Source organism: Strigops habroptila, chromosome 8 (genome assembly GCF_004027225.2).
Source record: "Strigops habroptila isolate Jane chromosome 8, bStrHab1.2.pri, whole genome shotgun sequence".
Lineage (NCBI taxonomy): Eukaryota > Metazoa > Chordata > Aves > Psittaciformes > Psittacidae > Strigops > Strigops habroptila.
The window spans coordinates 35,119,103-35,134,412 of NC_044284.2; the positions used below are offsets into that span (position 1 = coordinate 35,119,103).

General features: G+C 50.9%; 1 protein-coding gene and 1 long non-coding RNA gene across 4 annotated transcripts in view; both read right to left on the reverse strand.

The window, feature by feature from the left end:
• DVL3 (dishevelled segment polarity protein 3) overlaps window positions 1-12,368 on the reverse strand; it is a 41,652-nt gene extending 29,284 nt beyond the window's left edge. For 2 of the 3 annotated variants that reach the window (XM_030496114.1, XM_030496115.1), the window contains exon 1: window positions 12,018-12,365. In XM_030496114.1, the coding sequence (XP_030351974.1) occupies window positions 12,018-12,184 (167 nt within the window). In that variant the 5' untranslated portion in view covers window positions 12,185-12,365. Of the gene's footprint in view, window positions 1-12,017 lie in introns of all 3 variants that reach the window. The other variant, XM_030496113.1, reaches the window with a different exon arrangement.
• On the reverse strand, window positions 4,136-9,405 carry LOC115612159. The gene is made up of 2 exons (XR_003992901.1): window positions 7,488-9,405; window positions 4,136-7,204 (listed from the first exon to the last, which is right to left on the reverse strand). It is a non-coding gene; the product is annotated as an uncharacterized LOC115612159 (long non-coding RNA).
• Window positions 12,369-15,310: the final 2,942 nt, after the last annotated feature.

Here is a 15,310-nt window from a genome sequence, read left to right on the forward strand (position 1 = left end):
CAAAATCTGAAAGCCTGGACTTCCACACCTGGGGAAGCAGGGAGCTGCCGCAGAGCAGTCTGCTCGCCAGCACCCCCTTGTCCCCAGCTGCCAGCACAGCAGCACTGCCCTGCACCAGCCCTCTGCTTTTGGTGCACCTTTCTGCTGGCCAGCCTCCTCCAGAGAAGGCCTGGGAAGGCACACACCGAGGCGATGTCTGTGGGAAGGAGGAGTAAGGTTTGTTTCCCCCATAACGTTAACAATTAATTTGTATTTAATGACATATCTCCACCAGGAGATGACAAAGCAGCCTCCACACATGTCCTACCCTCAAGACACTGACCAGCTCACATTACGCTCTCCTAGCACAAAAAAGATTGCTAGAGTCTCACAAGGAAACCATTCCAGCCTCCTAGCTGGTGGGAAGGGGCCTTGAAGAATAACAGGCTCTAGATGACTGCACCTACTCTTCACATCCAGCTGGGCTACCATCAGCAACATCTCTGCTAACTCAGTCTGTAAAACATACAGAGAACCTATAAAGCCAACAGGGAGCTAATAAAGCTCAAAACTAAGTTCTGCTGCAAAACATTTGCCAAAGACAATGAAAAGGACTCATGCAAAGAAGCGCATTTCAGAGCCACAACAGTCACATGGTGGCAAAGAAAGAACTTTGTACCTGATCCCAGCCTATTGCAGCACTCTGAAAAAGGGGCAAACAGTGATACTACATCCCTCTGGTCCTAAAATTCAGGATGCAGCAGACAGCATGAGGGGCCTGAACGCTGACAACAATTTCTGACCACTGCTAGGACAGCACCTTTGGGCTCTGGATAAATTTTGGCACAACCGGAAATACTTGCTTCACCCTCAGCGAATAGGTGGCAAGCCAGGAAGAACTTACCAGCTCCTACACAGGTCTACTAGTAGACAAAACCAATCAAAGGCAGAGAAAAGACCATTTCACCTGGTCTCCTGCTTTGGATGGTGTCAAGGAATGGCACAGGAAAGCTCCGTACAGAGAGACAGCAATAGAGCACATTTTAGTAGCCTTTTATATACTTCATCCATTTCAGCTAATACCAGTCATCTTCAGCAAACTCCTTACAAAACGCAGGGCTAAGCCATTAAACAGTACAAGGAGCAATCTCCTACCAAGCATCCTTTGCCAGGCCAGCTAAGCTGCCCACCACCCAGTAAACAAACAAATACTGTTGAACTGCTGGAAGAAAGAGACAAAAAGATGCTCCAGTCATAACCAAACCAAACGTGCTGGCACACAACTCACTCAACTAGAGGTCCAGAAAGCAGATGAGAGCCATAAAGCAGGAGACAATCAATTATTGTAAATTAAGAGGAATCAGATTAGCCAAGAAACAGGGAAAATGTGAGCTGTCTCCACCCTGCTGCTGGTTTACTCTCAGCAATGAAAATAGTCACTTCTTTTTCCTTTCCTTCTGAAAGCCCTGATCCATGGCACTCCTCCTGACATCTGATGGATGTTCCACTGGACAAAGCAGTATCTAGGCAGTCAGGAGACCATCACCTGCCTAGGACTCCTCCAAAGACCTGTCAGAAATTTACTGAAATGGGGCACAGGCCATGGTCTCAATCTGGAAGGAAAGCATCTTCTGCAAGCAGACAGGCTTTTCTGTTTCACCAGCCCAGCTATAAGTGATAGCCGGCATTAGTCCAGAGTCTGCAGGAGGTGCCATGTACAGAACTTAGCCCAGATCCTACGAGGGCTCACCTCTGCACCAGGGATCAGCAGCCTTTCCAACAAGAGGGTGTTTCCCCACATTTTAGAAGAGGACAGAAGAGGTCCTCCTCTGCAGGACCAAGTCCAACTCAGAGCTGCTGCTCTTCCTTGACACCGTGAACTCCCAGGCCTAACTATCACGTACCATTCAAAACCTTCCCACCTGCCATCTCTGACAACTGCTCCAAAGACTGGATAATGGCCAGTGACCTCCAGAAGTCACCATCACATGTAACATGAAGTGTTCCTCTTGTGGAGGGCCTCAAAGCCACAGCTGCCAAGGATGGAGAAGTGCAGTGGAAGGAAGCACAACCTGCCTGCAGTCTGTAAATATCCCATGAGCTCAGTAACTGTGTTGTACTGGTCACTCTACACATAAATTATTCCCAACAGCAGCCCAGAAAGACTCATCACACATTATTACTGCAATAGGGCTATTTCCTATGTCTGTGGATCTGCTGGTAAGTTACAAGACCCTGACTTTGATACTGACATCAAAGCACCTCTCCTTTAGTCACATGTAAAGTCACCACAAACAGTGTTAGCACCATGTGCTGACTGACCAGGAGCTCACCTGGTCCTTAGAGATATCATGGCCAGACACAGCCTCCACCTCAAGTCTACGCACCCCCCTACAGGGGAAAGCACATGTGCCATGCAGCTTCCTACCAGAGCACAGGCACCGACTACACCAAAAGTCATGTAATATGAAGGCACTGAAAGATGCCACATTGGCAATAACAGTGCATCAAAAAAGACTGCTGCAGTAGGCTCCCATGTTTGTGTGTGCGGGATTCAGAAGCACAGACACACGCTGCGCGAGCCTGACCCAGCTCAGACACAAGAGACTCAACGTGCACACCCTGTGTAGATGTTACATTCCTCTACATTAAGTCAGAGCTGCCCCAAGGAAACCCAGAGCGTATCCTAAGCCGAAGCAGATGTTGCCACCCTGGAAGTCCTCTGCTGCCTCCAGGATGGCAGGGCAAGGAATAATCTTAAGAGTTTTCCCAAACTAACCCAACTTTTGGCCCCAGCTGAAACAAAACATTTTCATTCTGGAAGGAAAATCCATCTCACAGAAGCCCCTTCAGGACCTAAAGGTGCATTTATCAGCTCCAGGTCTAAGGCAACTGGGAGGTCTGCCACCAGGGACTCAGCTGTGCAGCTAGATCCAAAAAGTCTCCCATCCTCAGAGCTACAAAAGTCAGTAAGAAAAAATACAAATGAACACAGTGCAATGCCAAGACTTCCTGCATTAAGGCCCTATATAGGCTTCCAGTATAGCACAGCCTCTGCTGGGCCCACAGGCAAGTCTCTCTGAGAATGGCACTAAAATACTGGTTGGGCTAGGCTGGGCTGAATGAATTGGGACAGCTCGTTAGCCATATGCAAACAGCGGTACAGAGTTTGCATATCCATCACAGCTCCTGAAAAAAGCTGCAGTTTGAGAAGCTGCTGCGCCTTGGGCCGACCAGCTAACAGCCATCAGCACAGCAGCAGCCTTCTCCCTGCCCCTGCCCTGCTTATCCCGTCAGGCCACAAAGCCAGGTTTGTCCCCACACTCCCTACGCTGCTCTGGCTGGCAGCAATGGTGGCAGGGCACAGTGTACAGAGCACAACCTATTTGCTCGCACATGGTGAGACACAAAAGGACCATGGATCCCAAGCAGGTCAGAATAGGTTAGAGCAATGCTGAGGGAAAAAGTTGAAGCCCAGCGAGTGGACAGGCTAATGCGCTAGCACCAGCTTCCCCACTATGATAATCAGTAGAGCCAGAGCTCCCAAAACACAGACCTCTCTGGCAAACCCTTACTGTCCTCAGAACCAGCCTGTACATGGCAGGAGCTGCCAGCTTTCAGAAAACAAGGAAAAGCCCACGGTCTCTGTTACCCAGACCAGGAACTCCCAGCCTATCACAGAGACAGCTGCCAGCTATCAGAGAGGCCACGAAGCAAATAAATTCCTCTCCAAACCCTAGGGGCAGGTCAATAACCAGCAGAGGAACAACCTTCCCACACAGCGGCCGGTGCCAGCTCTCCCAGAAACAGATCTCTGCTCCAAGTCACGCGAGGAAGCCTTCTCCCCTTCAGCATGTCTTCAACCAGGACCAGAGGATGAGCTCCCTCTACAGTGTTCAGTCACTGATCATTTTATCTTCTTTTCCTCCAGTTCTTGCAAGATAGCAAATTTTACCCAATAGATGCCCCAGTGAGGGGACAACCAACACAGAGGACTTGGTGGAGCAGGGCACCCAAATGCTGCTTCTGCTGCCTTCAACAGCTAGCTGTGACTGGAAAAACAATGCCTCTGGCACGTCTCCTTTAATAAATAATTGATACAACCACCACAATGGTCCCAACCCTCCACTGCAACACAGAATCACACAGCATAGGAAGGTCAGCAGCAGGCATCTCTCCCTGCCAAGGCCTCCAGAGAATTCCAGCCCATTCCTGGACAGAATCGATATTAGTGCTGTAACAGTAACAACACAGTGATGGAAAAAAGTGAAACCAAGAGCTGCAGAGCAGGGGCTCAGGAAGATACTAATACTTCAGCTAATGCAGTCCTTGGAGACAGTGACACTCATGGCCCAAGAGCTCACATATTCTCTTAAGGCCACCATGGCATTACATAGATAAGCACATGGACGAAGCAGACAAAGTTACAGAGATTAGACTAATTCCCAGATTTGTACCTTACTTCAACGCCTTCCAAAAAGCCTTAACAAAAGGATTTTGTCAAAAAATTTCCAACGGCAGCCACCAGCAGGATTAAGTTTTACTTAACTTGCCAGCTGCTGCCTAACAAGCCAGCACCACCAGGACAAACAGTAACACAGCCACGTGGTGCCACATCCCCCTTCTGGAAAACCACCATCCATCTAGCACAGGTCAGAAGGGCAGGCTCTGAATAACAAACAAGGGATGGAGAGAGGAGGAAATCAATAGGAAACACCAAAAACACACAGCCCCTACTGCTGCCTCGTCAGATGTGCAGCGCAGTGCAAAGCTAGTGTGACAACATGAAGGCAGCTTCCTGCAGGCGCAGTCACTGCTGTGTTCTGCAAGCCCAGAGCTCCTTCATGGGCCTTTACACAGATCAAGTATCCTAAACCACAACATTGTTATATCTATTTGGATGCAGACAAGGGTGGAGGAGTAGCATTCATTACAGCAGATACCCTCAGCTTAGAACAGTTCAGCAACTGCAAGAGGCTTCCCACAACTTTGAGTATCATGAGCTCAAAAAGGACTTGAGGAATTCTAACTATGCTCCCCACACCTCTAAGATATACAGCCTTCAAGTCTAAATGGAGGGCCTGGTGCCCGCCCTGAGAGAGGACCAAAGCCAAACACATCCGTGCAGCAGAAAAGCTGTGGGGAAAACCAGATTTTCTTTGCTTATATGCACAGCACCCTTCTTCCCTGAGCATCCCCACGTGCATGGTGGTGAATAACAACCTCCGCCTTCAAGAGTTCAGGCCACAAGGCTGCAGACCTATACATCCCTGACTGCTGGGAGACCAGGTGGGGAAATCACAGGTGAAGGAGGCCAGGAGCATGCTGGAGAAGAGGGACTTACTGAAGGCTCAGTGCTCCAAGCACATGGGCCTTGGGTCTCCATCCCTACAAGCCAGCATATTCCTTCTCAGAGTCCATTACAAAACACTGCCTGCCCAGCTGCCCATCCTGCTTTCACCACAGCCACATAGGAAGGAACATCACTCCTTATGCCACCACCCAGAAGATCCAATACTCACTCCGCAGGTGAGCCAAGGTCTGGGATTTGGGAAGGGCCAAGTTCTAGATGAAACTCTCAGAAGTTGTATTTCAGCAGGAACCAGAAGACTGAGCAGTGGGGCCACCACTACCATCCCGTAACAATGAACAATGTTCAGGTCATGACCCAGATTATGGTGGTTTATGAGCCACTTTTAACGGTGTTTGGCCTTGACCTCAGAGACTGAGCCATGTTGAACACAGCTGTACCATAGTCAGGGCACACAGATTTACTTCATGGCAATTCCTGAGACATCGAGGTAGATTTTTGCTCTGTACAGGAATTTGGAGGACCAGAGTACTCCAAGTGATTTCAAAACACAGAACTGCATCAAAACAGCTGCATTCTCATGGATGAGTGAAGGTTTCTTGACCTTTCTTTCTCTTTTTTCCAGAAATGACAAGAGATGCTTAAAATTAAGAAACATTCCCATCAAAAACATAATTGAAAACAATACCTCTCCAAGAAAAATGCTGGCTTCAACATAACACCATATTTTGAGAGAAAATACATCCAGTAAAAAAAGAAATTCGGACCAGCTCTAGCTGCAAACAAGTTCAATAGCTGCTGTAAAGCTTCATTGTTTGCATAGTACAGACAAGGCCTTAGGGAAATTGGTCTGCAGCCCGATTTGGCTAACTTAGCTTTCCGAATGCCACCCCTGGGCAAAGAAACCAGGCTATGACTGCCATCCAATGTGGCCTTCAGAGCACAGCTCCAACCACAACAGAGAAAGCCGGACACCTACGGAGTGAGTTATAGCTGCGTCTGAACAGCAGGACACACACTGCCAGGCGCAGGCAATACAACCCAGTGGAGGGGCGAATAACACCAAGCAACCCTCTCCATCTGCACCCCAGCCCTGGCACTGCTGCAGCCCACCACCACCACCACGACACTTGAAAACAGCCTCCAGCAGCAGCTACAGCCAGGACCATCAGCTCCAGTGTCGATGGGCCGCCCCTCAGCATGAGCAGCATTACAGGAACTTCCCACCACAAGCACAGATAGTGGTTATCAGCTCTCTGCCAAATCCTCTGCAGCCCAGGAGACAGAAGCACAGGCTGCAGTAACCTACATGCAAAATGTCAAAAAAATAACCTCTGGTGGACCCTAGCTAACGAGGGCAGCACATCTCACATGAGCAGGCAGGGAACCTGCATCCTCCAGAGTAGGGAGCACAACAGATTGGGTGCTGTGGCCTCTCACATGGCAAAGTGATGCCCTCTGCACAGAAAAGACAGGGACTGGCCAGAAACTGGAGATGGGCACCTCACAGCAGGACCAGTGCTGTCACTGGGACAGAAGCACCACAAAGGAGGCGAGCATGCAATGGAGTTTCGAAAGCCCTTTCACTCACAGACCTCTTGCTAACCTCTCCCTGCATGAAAAACACGCTGACATGGAAGCACTCTCCACCAGGGGCATGGGACAAGCAGAGGTCTTCTGCAGACAGCAAAGTTTCAAATTAAAAATAAAATAAATATAAAAAGCTCCAAAAATAAAAACAAAACAACTCCCCCAACTCATGCTACAAAGAGCTGGCAGGAAAGGCAGCGGCACCATGCCAGAGGCTCACCACTGCTTAGGGACTGACACTGCTTATTAAGTTTAGGATCCCTTCCCCAGCTCCAAACTCTTCCAGCCAGGACAGTCACTGCTGGCATCAATTTCAAAAAGACCCTGCAATAAAAATAAATCACTCAGCCTTTCAGTGAACGTCAACGCGTTTCCCCATGCACATGTGCAGGAGATGAGGTCGCCAAATACCAACGGCATCTGACCCCTGCGCTGGGAATTCCAGCAGCGCCCGCTTTGTTCTGCCTCCAAAGCATCGCCCTAATCACTGCCTCATACTCAGCTTTGGAGAGCAGGTGATAATTAAGCAGGTCTGGATTAGATACTGGGCTAGTGATTAGTTGGATACCAATTTGCACTTGACAGCTGAGACCTACAAATCACCCACCACAACTCTGAAGTTAAAATTGGAATAGAGATCTGCCAGAGGGAGAAACCAGCAGCGGTGTGAGGAGCACTGCCATCTCACCAGTGTACCTCAAATCAAATCACTGGTGTCCTCCCGGCAACGCTGAACAAGTAGGTGACATGGGGAGGAAGAGATAGTCCCCTTGCAAGAGAAGTAGGTCTTTCTGTTCTCTAGCCTAGAAGATGAGAGGTGGCCCAGTGGAGAAGGACAGAAATTAAAGTCTGCTCCATGAAAACCCTTGATGGAGGACATACACCTCATGAGCAGTCGTAGCACTGCACTGATCTAAGGCTCTCTCCTGCTGAGCAGCACACAGATCTTACCTGTAAAATGTTGAATAAAAAAGACTCAAGCTGTAGACAAAGAAACAAACCTCCTTCTCTAATGAGGGTGAGGTTAGCAGGCTAAGGATAGTTCCACACTTCACAGCCAGGCATATCCACACAAAGTATCTCAGGTCCAGGAAGAGTGTAGTACATCTATGCACTGCCATACTTCCACTATCAGTCTCCTTAGCTCCTCCGCATGTCCCCAGTTCTGGAATTAGCAATACAAAAAGCCAACAAAGGCACAAAACCTCTGCACTCTGTGTTACTGCTCTGCAGCACTGGGCACAGGCTGGATTCTCTGTGGCTGTAACCCACTACATGGCGGGTACATGAGGCAATGAAACCTGCAGCCTTCCTGCTCAAAGCTCCTCTCCCCAAGCTCAGGTACATGAAATCTTCTCTTTTTTCCTCCTTCCCATCTAGAGGTGACACCATTCTGGGGTCTTCTTAATTTGGGGCTGAGTACTTTGACTAGGATTAGCTCCTGGCATAGCCTGACAACTCCGCAGCCACCCAGGGGAGCCTCAGTTCACATTTCCAAGGAGATGTAAACACTGAAGCTGCTCCATCACGGCCCTGATTCTCAGAGCAAACAAATATTAACAAGATAAACAAAAGAATGAAAAATCCCACACACCAAGACTGCAGCTGCAATACTGCCTTGGGGATAGGAATGCCAGGCTGGAGATCTACAGCCTGGAAAGAGGAGGAAGAGGGAGAAACAGATTCAGTCTGGGCAACAGAGGTGAGAGGAAACATTGGACCACATCTTACTCCAGCTGACCCTGGAAGGTGAGATGCCTCTGTTCCCAACAAGATGTGAGAACTTAGCCTTATGCCACAGGGATCCCGCAAAAGGTCCAATCACTGATGAAAAGCACGAGCCATCAGATCTGCAGGTCTCCTCTTTGTTGATCAGCTGCCTTGTTGAACAGGCCATCCACTGTTAATAGCTCATGTCTTTCACAAAGGCGCTTTACCCTAGGTGCTACTTCTATACACTGCCCAACTGACAAAACACAGCCCAGCTGAGAAACTGTCAGTGCAAGCCAGACCATCCTCCATGCTGGGCAGAGGGCATCTTGAGGGAAGGGACCAAGATACATGTGTGAGAGTGCAATGCCCTTCTTTGCACACAGCTTTTGAATACAGCCATCATTAATCTCCTCCTGATTTTCGCTAATTGCCCATGCATTTACAGTCAAGCAGCTGAGGTGCCTCCTGACCGTCCAGCCCTGTCTCCCCGTGCATTGGTCCCTGCAAACCAATGGCTTGCTCTGTCTTGGACATCAGTTACCAGGGATCACGAAATATTTCAGTTGTACTCGATGTTCTTAAAGGTCTTTTCTAACCTAAATGATTCTATGATTCTACTTCAAGTGGTGCCTGGGGCTCCAGGGCTTCTCAGAGACAAGGCTGCAGCTGGACTGCTCTGGCTGTTCCCTTCCCAGTGCTCCAGCCAACCACCAGCATGTTCTTCAGCTCTCTGGAAATGAGCAAAGACAGCTTTCCTAACAGCCTCTCATGGTGCCACCATGGATGCCCCTTCTCCTCTCTGTCTCATACAATGCCCTGCTACCTGCTGCTCTAACTGCACAATTCATCGCAGAGGACTTCCCTGAGGAAAAGGCTGTCCACATGCAGCCTCCAACCCCTCTCAGCTGCACCTTCCCTTCCAGAGAGGTTCACACTTCCCAGAAGAATTATCTGAATCAGTCCCAACAAAAACCTCATCCCATGCATTTCTGACGCAACTAAACTCGCTGTTTCTTCCTGAGTGATTTTCCCATCTCCCTGCTAGCATCCACAATAACTCTCTATGCTGCTTTATTGTAGAGTTTCATTAATCTACCATCTGCCTCCTCTTGTGGAGCCTTAAAGAAACAGAGAAGGATGAAAAGGCACAGCACAGAACTTTACTGCCACCAGACCCCTCTTCCCAATGTGAGACACTGCTATTTATTACTAAACTTTGTTTATAGTTATGCAGACACTCTCCCACCCACATGGCAATGTTTCATTCAAGACAAGTTTGAATTCACTTCAAGAACAACATTTCAAAGGATCCCAAAGCATTTGTTTACAAACAGCATGCACAGAGAAGTCAGTTCTCCCACCAATGAACACGGTCCCCTTCGAGATGGGTAGAGGCAGCTGTTTCATAGCACCCAACACTACTCAACAGCTGAGGGACAGGAAACGATTCACGGACAACTGATATTGCTGAGGAAATGTATGGAAAATGAGGGCTGGAGGCTTCTACTTGCCTGGAGAGAACGGGGAAGCTTCTGAGGACTAAAGCTCTCCATTGGGTCAGGAGGAATTTAGGGAGGCAAAGCGTCCCAGACTGTGGTCAAAGGAGTGACTCCAAATTTCAAGCCTCATGTGAAAGCTGGCACCTCCCAAGCTAACGGGAACCTGGGCACTGGGATAATTTGGCTGCAGAGGAAAGAGCAACCCCTGCAGAGGCAGCCACACCGATCTCCATCCAAGCCCCGAACAGGCCCAGCCCTGTTCAATGAAGGGTACAAGCCAAAATCACAGCCTAGGGAGGTATTTGGCGCAATAAGAAGACACTAGGAAGACTATAAAACTGAAGGCTTTTTGCAGTCCCAGCCTCCACACACAAGACCTACTGTAAACACTGAATCTTCAGGGAGGTGTAATCCAGAGGAAGGAGGATCATGCAACTCTCTCAAATACCAAAGACAGGGATGGAAAAGAGTCACATGTTGTAGAAGCCAAGAGAAGCTGTGTTCCCAGGATGGAAACAGAGGTCCTCAAAATGCGAGAGGAGAGTCACATGTAGGAAGACTCCAGCCAAAACAGTGAGGACAAAGAGTCTAACATAGAGTTGGCTTCACATGGTACTTGCTCCCCAGAACAGTCACTGACTTTACGAAGGCAGGAGACAGCAGGGTCTCCCCCCAGAAGATGAGTCAGTACAGCCGTCCAAACGAGACAGAACACACCTCCTCACCTCCAACCAGCCACACGTGATGGAAGGAATCAAAGGGTATCACAAAAGAAGTGATGAAAATACCAACGTTGGAAGAAACCTGCCCCGCAGGAGATGGGATGTGAGGCTGTACCCCTCTTCTATACAGACCCATCCCAGAGATCAAGCCCGGGACATCTTACTTTGAGGATGGGACACATACATGGGTACAGTAGGTCCTGTACACACCCCTTACTCAGAGATGAGCAGCACATGGAGACCTTTCACTCCTTCTCCATGGAGGCAGGGGAGGAGAAAGTTGGTCCCCTTTCCCCATTGTTCCTAAAGATGACATGCACAGCACAAAGCTGCCAAAATGGATGGCCCTCCCCAAAATGGATGGTAAGAGAACAAAACTGTCCCAGATCCACTCCCTGGGAAGTGCTGATAGAGGAGCACTGCCCCTGCATCCTCTTGGTGGAGGGAATAAGGGGCACCCTCCCCAGGCAGGCACAGCAGGAGATACCCAGGTCCTTTATATGGGGAATGACAATCCCAATGGGATATGCAGGGGGATGCCTCTCCTATGCACCCCACAGGGGGCTGCACTGGGAGACAACCTCTCAGGCAATGTGCTGCCCAGACATCACAAGCAGTGGTGATCCTCTGGTGCGGCAATGGTCTCCAAGGTGCCTCTGGCAGACCCGGGGGTGCAGCCCTAGAAAAGGTGCATGGACGACACCACCAGCTCCCCCACAGAGCAGCTCACAAGGGGCAGCTTCCCCCAGAGCCATCAGGGAAGGGCAGGATGGGGGACTGAGCCCTGAGGCACCATACAGGGACCACCAGCCCCAGAGAAGGTGCACGGGGGGTATCACCATCAGCCCCCCCAACTGAGGTAACAGGGGGTGCACACGCCGCTGGACAGGGCGCACACAAGAGTCGTGTATCCCTCCTAGACAAAGCCCAAGGGGGACACCACCCCGCCTCCTCCAAGGCAACGGGGGTGGAGGATGCATGTGGGTTCCCCTCCCCAGGCAGGGCTCGAGAGGGGCCGCCAGTCCCGAAGGGCGCCCCCCAACCCGTGGGTCCGAGCCCCGCTGCACCGGGGGGCGCTCCCCCAGCCAGGCACACGCAGCCCGCTCCCCCCGCCGAGGACGCCCCCAGGCCCCGCGGGAGCCCGCCCTCCAGGCGCGGACACGGGGGACTCCCCCCGCGGGCCGGGCTCAGGTCCGCGCTCACCCGAAGTCGTCGTCCATGGACTTGAAGTAGAACTTGTAGTTGGGGCGGTTGAGGAGGCCCTTGAAGTCGCCGAGGGTGACGCGCTCGGCCGGGATCGGCAGCTTCACCAGGTACGGCGTCTCCTGCTCGTCCAGGTGGTAGATGATCTTCGTCTCGGCCGCCGCCATGGCGCCCCTGCCCGGCCACCAGGCCTCCGCCTCTGCGCCTCCGCCCCCGGCACGCCGCGGCCCGCGACCCCCGGCCGCCGCCCCGGCCCCGGCCCCCACGCGGCCCGGCCCGGCCCCCGCCCGCGCCCCGGCCCGGCTGCGGCCTCCGTACGCCCAGTCCTCCCGCGCCCCTTGTTCTCCGGGTCCCAGCGCCGCCCGGCTCCAGAGCGCAAGCTCGGGCTCCGGCGGCTCCTCCCCCGCCCAGCAGCCCGCCCGCCGCCCCGGCTCAGGCTCCGCCGGAACCGGAACCGGCGCCCCACGGGGCCATGCCGCGCACCCAGCCCCGACCGAGGCCCCAGCGTGGACCGGGGCTCAGCGGGCACCGTGTGCGCGGCACGGACCCGCACATCCTCTACCCAGAGCCCTGCCGCGCTACAGGCCCGCACCTTGCCCCAGTCTGGATCCCGCACTGATATGCGACCCCCCCACCGGCTAGATCTGACCCCCATCAGCCCTTGGCCCCCACACGCACCCCTCCTCCCCTCTTCCCAGGGCTATACATCCACTGCTGCTCCTGCTGCACCACATCTCTTCCGGGTGCATTCCCCCCTGGGACTGCACCCCTCAGCACCTTCCCAGCCATGCACAGCCCCGCTCGCTGTGGATAGGTTCAGATTTTTACTTTATATCCACATCCCTTTATATATTGCCTTACATACTTCACACACCCACATTCCCAGCCCTAGCCGGCATGCATCCATATACCCTTTCCAGGCTCCCATCCCCATTCAGCTTTCAACCCCTTGCACCCACTGATGCTGCTTCACACACATGGTCACTCCTGTGCCACATGTGCTCCTGCGTCCTGCAACCTCCACTGCTTCTCATGGACCCACCCCAGCCTCCCCTTCCGACTTGGCAGCCCTGGTCCTTTTCCACATACCTCCTAGTCTTCTCTACTCTCATACAACTACATGTCCCTCAAGTACAGATGACAGAACATGAGGTGTATCCTGCTCTACCCTGTCCTCCCATGTCCAGGCCCCTTTGAACTCCTCACACGATGCCTCTTCAACTGCACACATATCTGCTCCAACAGTCCCCTGGCTCTGTGGTTTATCCCCCATCCTCTCTCTCCCTGGAACCCATCAACTCTCTTCCCTGAAGTCATCAGCACTGTGACCCCAGCCCCTAGGACTTGCCTCTGTGCTGCAGCAGTCTCAGGCTGGCTGTCTTCCTCTCTGGAAACCTCAGCAGCACCCAAGGGGTGCCAAGGAACCATCTCTGTTGGCAGTTTCATGGAGCTGTGGCTGAGAGCAAAGCTGGAGTGGACAGAGCTTGGGGAACACCCACCACCAGGAAGGGCAAGAACCGCCTTGCAACGTCCTGGATTAGAAGGAACAAATGCAAAGGAAGAATCACACCATGGGCCTGCATGGGGCATGAGACTAGATCACCAGCCCTCAGCGACACACTCACCTGCTGTAAGAAGAGGAGCCAGAGAGATCTAATAGGGAACAGAGCCAAGCTCCTCAGGCTGGCAGGCTGGCATGAGCCAAATAGCCTTCTCATACATGAAAGAGTCCTCTAGGCGCTGCTAGCAATTACCTAGGCAGCACCTGCCTGACTGGGTGAAGACTCTGACATGAGATTAAAGAAAAAAAGATAATCAAGGGAAGACCTCAGGTAAGCACAAGTTGTAAGAAGCATGAGGCTTTCTCATGTTTCCACATCAGCTCTTGGAAGACTGTCACTTCCTCATGCTCAGAGTTCTGAGGTAAAAGCCGGCGTACCTGGAAAGAAGAATCCAGGTCAGGAATGGAAAAGTTTAGTTTAAGCTGCTGCTTATTGTGTCAACCCTGATGGAGATAACCTGAGTCTTTTTGCAACACCTCCCTGACCCAAAAGCTGTGCCTGTGTGGAAGAATTATAGTTTTCCCCTGACAGGCCACTTTCTTGCCCACCTCCCAACACAGCTGTGGATGCACCTTGGAGCCTGTACGTTAGACACCTTTGTTACCAAAAGGGCAATTTTCTGAAGTGCTGAGCTCCTGAGGGAGCACATGCAGCCCAGAGGAGGGGTGCCACACACCCCCAGTGTGTAGAAGTCTCATTGCTACAGCTGTCTTTTCTTCTAGAACAGGCCAAGTGATTGAATAGACTTAATCAACAGATTGATTTAACTGCTCACAGAGGTCTTGTGAAGTATGACTCACTTCTAATGAATGGAGGTTAAACACAGAGCCAAAGAAATTAGCGGTAGGAGATTGTGCCGAGCACTCCAGGTCCACAAGAGTTTCTGAACAGCCTGTTGGCCTATGCCTACATTTAAAAACTCGCAGCACTGATAGCATTGCTTCTCCTTACAGAGTAAACAGACTCCAGACATTTTAGTGCATCCCGGAACAGCGCAAAGCAGAGGCGAATGTACTCAAGTTCCACCATTTACACCTTTAAGCAACACAAAATTACTATCTTTTTCTAAAAGGCACACTTGTTAACTGAAGTTATAGGTTTGATACAGGAACACAAGGTGACATCCATCCATCCATCCTCATCAGATGGGAAGTCAAGACAGTTGACTACTATGGCCTCAGAAAAAATAAAAATACTTTATGCTTGCATTGCTCAAAAAAGTGGATTGCACAATCAAGGTTGCTCTCAAAGGCATTTCAAATCTTCAAGCCAAATATAAATCTTGATTGAAAGCAATAAAAAGCATCAAGCCCACTCTATTCTTAAGCAATGCAATTTATGCTCCTTTAAAAAGTCTACACTTACCTGCCCATAAGGATGCTGCACCATGCCAGAATTCCATCTTGGAGAATATCAAGAGTCCTATTTTGTCTCCTTTTTGCTACTCTATCCCAGCAAAGTAGCAAAACCACGCCCCACCCCACCAAGGCCTGAAGGGTAAGGATATCTGTCCACAGAACATTATCCCCTGGATAAAAAAGCAGCTCACATCATGAAGAAGTTGGCTACTATGGAGCAAAGGAGGAGGGAATATGGAAAAAACAAAAGTGGAATTGTTATTTGGCACAAAGAATCAAGAGCCTCTGGCAAAATCCAGACATTTACAGAACTACATGTTAAACCCATTTTTTAAGCCATCTGTACACTGTAGAAGGAAAAAAAAAAAAAATT